This window comes from Triticum urartu, chromosome 4 (genome assembly GCF_003073215.2).
Source record: "Triticum urartu cultivar G1812 chromosome 4, Tu2.1, whole genome shotgun sequence".
In the NCBI taxonomy this organism is placed as follows: Eukaryota; Viridiplantae; Streptophyta; class Magnoliopsida; order Poales; family Poaceae; genus Triticum; species Triticum urartu.
The window spans coordinates 386,932,164-386,941,251 of NC_053025.1; the positions used below are offsets into that span (position 1 = coordinate 386,932,164).

General features: G+C 42.4%; 1 protein-coding gene across 1 annotated transcript; it reads left to right on the forward strand.

The window, feature by feature from the left end:
* Nucleotides 1–662: 662 nt before the first annotated feature.
* On the forward strand, nt 663–3,860 carry LOC125551724 (translation initiation factor IF-2-like). The gene is made up of 7 exons (XM_048715023.1): nt 663–1,344; nt 1,523–1,599; nt 1,738–1,852; nt 2,170–2,377; nt 2,674–2,737; nt 3,128–3,320; nt 3,570–3,860. Exons 1-4 carry the CDS (start codon nt 945–947, stop codon nt 2,190–2,192), a joined length of 615 nt encoding a protein of 204 aa, XP_048570980.1. The 5' UTR covers nt 663–944; the 3' UTR covers nt 2,193–2,377; nt 2,674–2,737; nt 3,128–3,320; nt 3,570–3,860.
* Nucleotides 3,861–9,088: the final 5,228 nt, after the last annotated feature.

Here is a 9,088-nt window from a genome sequence, read left to right on the forward strand (position 1 = left end):
GCGGCTGGTGCCACAACGATTAAGGTCTGTGCGACAGGCCTCACCTGGACGATGATCGACGCTTCAGCATTAAGCTCGAGGAGACATTCGAAGTTGAAACGGTACACAACGACGACAAGTGTTTTTTTTTCATAATTAAGCATGACTTCAACTATTTCAACGTGTAATTTTCATCTTTTACAATTCGAGTATAGCTTATCCCATGCCATGCGAGGCATTATGTCTTGGAGAGGATGGATTTTGAACACCATGAAAGTTATTATGAAACAAAGAAAATTCACCTAAGGACTCATCATGATGTGAATTTTGAAGTAAATATGTATAATTCTGGAAGCGTAACCCATTTTGGTTGCAAAAATTGGGAAACATTTTGCAAGATGTATAGTTTTGATGAGGGTATGCTTGTCACCATGGATCTTGGTGATCCTGACATCGACCAAGACAATATGGACATTTGGGTCCTTATTGATACGCCTCTAGTTCTACCGCTATGTGAGTTTCTCAAACATAGTTAATCTTTATCTTTACCTAATAATAAAGCACGGATTGAATCTTCGGGTTCACCATTGCGACGCTTTTGTAAAAGAGTCCCTATAGTTTTTGACAGTTCAACCCGCAGTCCTCATGTTAGTAACCCAAACCGTTGCGTGTGAGATAAAAGAAAAAAAACAAGCAACCGCTCCATCCTGCCTCCCCGACACCTCCAGCGCGTCGCCGCCTGCTGCCACGCCCCACCCTGCCTCACCGCTCGCCGCTGGCCACCGCCGCCCACCCCGCTGGCGCGCCTACCCCTACCCCGAGTGCCCCCACACGCGCAGCCTTCCACTGCCGGCGACCCGTGGCCTGCCACTGCCGACGACGAGGAACTGTCGGATCTCGATGAATCCGGTGGGGAATGGCGCGTAGGCAGCGAATCTGGAAGGAAGGCGGCCGGGGCTTGGAGCATGACGGCTGGCCGGTACGCCATGGCATTGGGGGGAGGGGGGCGTCCCATGCTCCGGCCGTTTGTGTCCGCGCGAGGAGCTCACCCCCAAAGAACTCCTCGGGCGTCCTGCGGGCCCAGGCCGGAGGCGGCAGGCCCCAGCGCGGGGGCCGACAGGAAGGGGTCGATTCGGATCTCCGGGGCCGACAACGCGCCTGGCGCCGGCGGGGGACGCGGGAGGGCAGCAGCTCACGGACGAGGAGGCCCCCGCGGCGTGGGGGGCCTCGAGGCCGGCGCGGGCGGCGGGAGGGGGGACTCGCCGTACCACGGCTATGAGGTGCAGCGTCTGGCGAGGTTGGTGGACCACGCGCTGCCCTTCTCCCTGCTCCTCCTCGGCGTCTTCATCCGCCAGCACCTGCAAGGTACGCGAATCTGCGTGCAGCACCTACCTCTTTCTTCTCTATGAAGCGTGAGGTTTCCCTCATCAGGCTATACGCCTGAATTTGTGACGCGAGTTTGGTTCGATCCAAATACTGCAGAGAGTTGCTGGTCAGAAGATGATGGCGAGTTCCTCATTCCAATTGAGTTTATATTGTGTAGGTTTCTTCGTAATGATTTGGATTACCTCAGTCATGTTCAACTCCAATGATATCTTGCGCAAGCAGACCGCTCTTAAGGTTTGTGCTTCTTAACTTGTGTGTCAACGTGCTTGTCCGACTTCAAGAGGTTAATTCATTAATTGTTCTGGCAAGCAGACTGCTCTCAAGGGCTTGCGCTTCTTATCTGGTGTATCAACATTATTGTCATTGCTCTAGCAGGCTACAAGGTTGCGGGAGCGACCCTGCCATTGTCATGACGGCTGCTCCTTCTGGCCGGATCGAGGCATGAAGACCTGTGGGATCCCCTCCTTCGGCAGGACCTCCTCATCTGGTGAGATTCCCTCCCCATGCCCAATGCCTCAAACCGTTCAGCAAGCACTAGCAAGTAACTATGTTTACTTGATTTTTTTCATAATTTATTTAGTCCTGATGAGTGTTCAACGGTATGGGAAATTAAGGATTTGCATGAGACTGACGATTGTGATTTTGGCCCTGTACTGAATAATTTTGGGAGCGACTGGGTGATGATTACAAGCCAGTTAACTGAATGAGTCCTTCAGCCGCTGGCTAGCTAGATGTTCTTATCTTACCATTATATGTCTTCCTCAGTATTGTTTTGTGAATTATTTCTTTTTTCGAACTATGCAGGAGGACTGCATGTGATGAGTTAAGGCACAAGAAGATCTACGACCATTTTAGCTCCAGCAGTTAGTACACATCCAATCAACAGTGCATTTTCACGACCCAGGCTTCTGAATTCTGACTGACAGGCTCGCAGGCACAGCCACATATAATCTCACGCATTCAAAATGCTAGCTACATGAAATACGCCCAGATTTACGAGTAGAAATCCAAGGTAACACTTATCGCTTAAAAGTATTTACTTCATTTTTTATCTGCATGTAAAAAGAGAATGCAAGATGAAATATAAAGTTTGCAGATTCCTCCTCTATGTTCAATTTTCCTAATAGGAAGAACCATACCAACAGCCCTTGAACTAGATTTGTCGAAGCAGCATACATACATATTCATGTTTTACATTTTAAATTTGAAGACCAAGGCAACTCCCGATCAATTTAATTGGAGGTGAATGTCTTTTTTTGTTTGTATTTAATCTTAGAAAACAGAATCTCATCAAGTGAAAATCCGCAGGCATTGCAGTCCAATTGTTCTAAGGATTGGAACCAGACGTGTGGCTCAATACTGCTTGGAACATGTGAGCAAAGTTTACGTACATGCACCTTCTTGGATGATAGAACTTCTCTATGTTTGTACCTCCTCGTCATTAAAACTTTGCAAACTTTATGAGTAAAAAGTAAGAAGTAATGTTCTCACTTCTCTTTTTTATGACCATCATTATCTCAGTCTCAACAACATCCAGGAGATGTACCTACGTAGCTAATGTTAGTTCAAAAGCTTTATTTCACAAGTTGGCAACATGATATTCAGGATGTTAAGCAGGTGTTATAGTTCTAATTTGCCTTCTTCTCATAAAACTTGGGTCTCATAAACAGTAGAGACTGTAGCCCGATGTTGCTCACTGCACACTTATACTTATTCTGATTTTTGATGGCCTCCTAAATTTGAATTATTGTCTTGATGCCAGCTGGAGGACCTTTGCAATCTTATCAAGCTTGACGCTAAACTGGCACTCTTACTTGATCCCATATTACTCCTTCGAACAATTTGTGCGCAAAGTTGAGGAAATTGGGGCCAATAATCGTGTTAGAATAAACTTCTTTCTTCCTTTTTCCATACTGTGGGGCAGCAGGATCTGAGTCCCACTACATCGCCCTTTGGTATGTTTCGTGGGGATCTTTTTTATTCAACGCATAAATGCTGATTCTTTCATGTGTTTATTAGAAGTAAGAGGCGCAACATGCGAGGCGTCCTCGAAGTTGAAGGAGTAGTAGAGCAGAGGATATTCTTAGTGATTTGGATATACAGAGTTTATGATACAAAGACCTATTTTGTTTTTGTACTGACTCTTGAATTTTCTGCTTTCTATTTCTGAACCCTTTTGATATGTTCTTTACTCCTGATTTCAGCCTTTCAAGGTATGTTCTTCCGGGATTGCAGAGAGCATGGACCACCAAATGGAAGAAGGGGATGCCATCCTTGACTGTCGTTGTCTTTGGCATGTTGCTACCATTTTTTAATCCTTGCACTGCAGAGACCTCAGTCTATCCATGTAGGTCATGCCTTCTAATCAGTTTTTTGACTCTTATGTATGTGTGTGCTCTTGCATTACTTACTGGATCTTGTTGTATACGATGATCCATTGTCAGCTGTACAAAGGCTCTGAATTAAAAAATTTGTCAAGTTCGGTTTAGATTTAATTTTATTCCACCTCTTTTTGAATGGACAATGTGTGTGTTGTTTAAACGAACACTATGTGAAATTCATAGGCATTGTGAGGGCATGGAGAAAGGATTCGATTTTTATTCTTTTTTTCAGCGTTCAGAGCTGTTACCTGCTACACCTACACACATGGAAAAACTTAAACTTAGTAGTCCAAAATTAAGCAGCAAACTTTATTGCCGGTCATCTAAAAATTCAGTGACAACTGCTGACACACGAGCAGCTTCATTTTTTAGTAGAGTTAGTAGATGATGCAGATGACAGTTCTACCTGCAGGAGGTCCTAGAGGATCCTTAAATATTGTACTACATAATCTCTTTCCAGATTCTTGAAACTTGCACTCTTCTGTTGAATTTCGCATTTTGGTTGATCTGTACTGCTTCTTTTATTGTTGTCAGCCTAGAATTATATCGCATTTTAATCTTTAATGGGAAGATTCATAATTATGCTTTCATACCAATTTGACTGCATGATTTAATTAGTGGCTGCAATATTATTTCATGGTCCACAACAGAACTAAATGTGTCAAAATGAAACATTCTTCTTTCCATGTATCAAAGTATTAAGCAACCAAATATGTTAGTATCTAAATTGTTATGTTTAGGATGATATATTTCAAAGAGCCACATGTGCCCAAAACAATGGTGCCAAGTGCGTAGACAATGAAGCATTACCCTTTCTTGCTAAGGTACATATGTTGATTTCTGTTGTGTACCACGTGTTTGCTGTAATGCCTAGAGGAGATTATGAAGTGATTTTCTCTACCAATTAAACAAATAAGCATTCCATACTTAGATTTTGAAGAATGTTTGTTTATGCAGGGATTTGCTAGGAAAAACCATCTCCGGAAAAATAGGGCCAAATTTGAATTCTAATAGAGTTGAAGAGACGCATAGAGCAAGAGACAGGGATAATACTTCCTTGTGGGCTTCCTGAGAATCTACAATGAAGAATAAGAAGGGTGTAGTAACTAAGTATGCATGTCATAACTAATTCTATTGAAAATAGTTATTCAGGAAAATTAAGCTATATTGAAATGTTGCATGGTTCAGATATTGGGTCTATGAAGATTTGTTTATGCCATAAAAATGCATAAATAAAGTCTCGTGTGGCTATGTAATTCACTTGTTATATGTCAAGTTCGAGCTCCTAAGAACAGGGTGAAACTGTTTGTTCCGAAGAACAGATGTCACTGCTCGGGCTCTCTTTTGTTGTACTTTCTTTCCGCTTTCCTTCTTAGCCCCTTTTTAATTAACTTAGTTCGAACCCCCCTCTTTAGGCCCCTCCGATGGTTAGACTGTTAATAATCTTTTAGATTTCCACTAGGCGGCCTTTGTATATACAGATATTCCATTTTATTAATTAATTCTACAAGCCATGCTTTGGATTGGCTCATGACCTGTGTGTTGATGTCCATCTTTATATTTGAGAACTAAGGGCTCTGTTCTTTTAACCATGAACCAATTTAAGTAGCAAGTCCGTTTTTGTTGGTTAGTTGTATCATTGTTATTCAACACTGAGCACTAATTGACAACCAACCATGATCATTCTTTGAGAAAGCTATGGGACATACCTAAAAATATGAATTGTTCGAACAATGTTGTTATGTTATGGTTGTTTGATTACTTGCAAAGTTGTTTAAGTGGTATTTTTTCCAACTCTTTAAGCATATATTTATTTATTTTGCACCCGGTGCAACGCATGGGCATTTTTGCTAGTTATTAACTAATTTATATTGTTCATTTTAAAATAGTTGACAACTTATTTCATTGACAGCTTATTTTCATTCTTCAACGAATGTGCGGGAGATGGTAGACAAAACCCACTACACCAATGGCTCCGAATTAACTTATAAGGAGAAAAATCATCTGGTCGGATTTTGTACTGACATTGAGAATTACAGTATCTACAATCAAACTCCTCAACATTATGGTCAATACGTGCCACTAGTGCATGTGTTCAACTACGGTAACTACCTTGGAGATACCCTGGTAAGATTTTTACTATTACGGCATTCGTGTATCTTTTGCATACTTCTAAAACTAGTACATCATTGCTAGCTATGAAGTTATTACTATGTTTTTCAACAGATAATCCCAGAGAATTGTGTGCCTCATTTGATGTATCAGAAAGGTAGCCTTAATGTTTTGAACATACAGCCAGGTCATCCTACGAATCTCAAATTTCCATACCAGATTCCTAAAAGAAATGGAGACATGCAAGTCAAAGGATGGAAAAAATGTATGGACAATCGTAAGGAGGTTCTTGGAAGCAAAAGGAAGCGAGGCGTAAGAATTGGAGACAGGATGATCTCCATTCTCCATAATGGAGAGTCAGGGTCTATTTTGTTTTATGCTATTTTACCATGAAGATGGTATTTAGGTCCTACCTAATACTGATGATCATGTGCTAAGAACAATTAAGTAGGGTTGGTTCGATGACTATGAGGATGATGATCGTATGACTTGTTATTAATAACGAGTAGAAGTTGTATGATGATGATTAGTAGGACTTGTTATTATGATGATGCATGATGCGGGCATGAAGAGTTATTATATATCTGTGGGTGAAATGAACATGGATTGGATTGAAGTGAAGGCAACATGCATGTGGTGCATGTCGAAAGTAGTACAATACAAACTTGATCAAGTTAGGATTAGTATTACTTTCGACATGCACCACATGTTGCCTCAGTTCAATCTAAGTCATGTTTAGGCATATTAGTAGCAGTAGCACAGAGATAAGAGAGGACACATCTCTCAATTATCTCCGAATGCAGTATTACTTTCGACAAACTCGCTACTCGTGGTCTCGAGACTTGTAATGTTCTAACTTTGTTCGGTCTTTTGAATTTGGAGACTAATATGATGAATTGTATTCGGAGACTAATCTTCTATTGTATTTGATGAATCTGCTATTTATAGGTTGTGCTGTCTATATTCTGTGCAGTAATATATTTTGTAACCTGTGCAAATATCAAAAAATAAAAAATATAATTCTTAATATTCATACTAGTGGCGAACCAAACATCACATTAGTGGCGCAGTGCTATAAAAAATACTAGTGGCGCATTATCTGTTAGTGCGCCATTAGTAACCCAGAGCACAAGGTAAATATGCCCCCTGGGAGGCATACTAATGGCGCACCGTGTGACTTACTAATGGAGCACTGCCTGGTGCGCCACTATAGTATGGTATACTAATGGCGCACCAGGGGTGCACCATTAGTATATGTTACTAGTCGCGTGATAATAGTGGCGCACCTGTAGTGCGCCATTAATGGTCAAAAAGGTGCGCCACTAGTAAGCCTTTTCCTAGTAGTGATTACTGTAATAAATACTCTTTTTGAGACACTCAATGTACTAAGTATGTTATTGAACTCTGTTATAAATCTTCGAGTACTGTGTGTGTCAGCATACCGATCCAGGGATGACACTTAAGCACAGAGACTTCGATCCATTGGGATTGGGTCGCTACAGGTTTGGATTCTAACTAGCTATAGAAGAATGTCTCTCTTTTTTCTAAAACTCAGCAACACCTCTTTACTGGTACACTAACTTGTTCTGTACGCCTTCTAAAGTCTTTGATCTTCTTTTTTCGTGAGGAAGGAGGAGAAAATTGAGGGTTCCTGGGACTCGAACCCAAGACCTCTCGGTTGAAAACCAAGGGTGCTAGTCACTTATGTGGCGAACGTTCCTTGGGAGGAGGACATCAAACGAATGCATTTTCCTCGTAGTTTTAGTTGCGACACAAGATCAAATGGTCATAGTTTCGGGAATTTTATCTGGAGAACGAGCCCAGTTTTTCTTTTCTTCCTATATATAAAAAAGTATGCTGCTTGGTGTCGGCTTGTTCAACAAATGATTGTGCCAACCTTGACCGTTGGATTGACATTCAACGTCTGTCGTGTTTCTTCAGTCTCTTCTTCCTCCAGCCGCAAAAGCCAAACCAACGCCGGCGGGACCGCCTACTTCCGCCTCCCACGGCTATATGTGCTGCCGCGCACGCATCGTGGCCACATCGCACCCTAAAACTCTGCGCATCTTCCCCGGCTCCCATTCGTTCCCGTCTGAGGCCTCACCATCGTCCTCCGCCTTGGTTCGCTAGCCGCGGCGCCGTCCTCCGGTGTTGTCAACATGGTCAACAACCGAGAGGAATAAGGAGATGACTGTACATGGTGAGGATGATAGTAGGGACCCACAAGGATCATGGAAGTAGGCAAGCAAGTGACCCACAAGGCTTCCTTCTGATTTTTCCTGACATCTGGGTCACACGCCACTGTCAACGTAGTCAATAAGCGAGATAACTGCACAAGGAGCGGCAAACACCCGGGACCAAGCAGCACGCGTAGTAATTTTTTTTGTTTTCGGGACGGTGAAGGGTACCAACTGGGTTGTGCCGGAGCTGTGGCCCGTCTAGCCGAGGCTATTATTTCATATGTTTACCACATGACCAGCCCAATTTCTTTTCCTTTCTGAAAATGGCTAGCCTAGCTATTTTTTTGCAAAATAACTAATGTAGACCTACTTGCTTTTCTATGCCCTACTAGGCCGGAAATCTATCAAGACGAGGAGGGATGCATTTGGGCTTGCTCAGAAAATAGGCTATAAGTAATAAGAAATGGGCTATAAGTAATAAGAAATGGGTTGTAAAATGAAAAAAAACAGGAAACATGCAATTAGTTCCAAAATACTTTTTTCTTTCGGATTTTGATATTTTAATTGGATTTAAATTAAGGTATGTTTAGTTTTTAAATTAATTTCAATCTGGCTAGAAATTTTGGGTTGTATGCTGACGAAGACATGTACCTAGGGTAGGGTCATAGGCCTGACCTAGACACCCTCCCCAAGGACACTGGCTTAAAGTCGTAAGCATTCGAGGGATACCATCATTCACTCGACCGTAAACACTCCACTCGGAAGACTCAAGTTCACTCGACAAAGGAGCGAACACTCGACTGCGACAAGAATCACTCGACAACTAGAAGGTCTAAGGTCACTCTGTATGGCAACGGTCCGGCGTTACCTTATAGACTTAATAGTCATTCATGTATCTTTATTGCTGACGTTATCAGTAACATCCATCTTTATGTACCTTAAACCCTGTGTAATTGAGGACTGGAGGGGTCCGACGCACTCTATATAAGCCACCCCTTCCTCTCGCACAGGGGTTCACACCCCCTGTAACTTCACGCATATTCTAATCGA

Excerpts from the sequence above, each read along its gene's own strand:
- LOC125551724 (XM_048715023.1), top strand. The coding sequence starts at position 945 with ATGACGGCTGGCCGGTACGCCATGGCATTGGGGGGAGGGGGGCGTCCC. Across the intron at positions 1,600-1,737 it reads GCAAGCAGACCGCTCTTAAG|CAGGCTACAAGGTTGCGGGA; the intron begins GTTTGTGCTTCT and ends TCATTGCTCTAG. Across the intron at positions 1,853-2,169 it reads CGGCAGGACCTCCTCATCTG|GAGGACTGCATGTGATGAGT; the intron begins GTGAGATTCCCT and ends CGAACTATGCAG.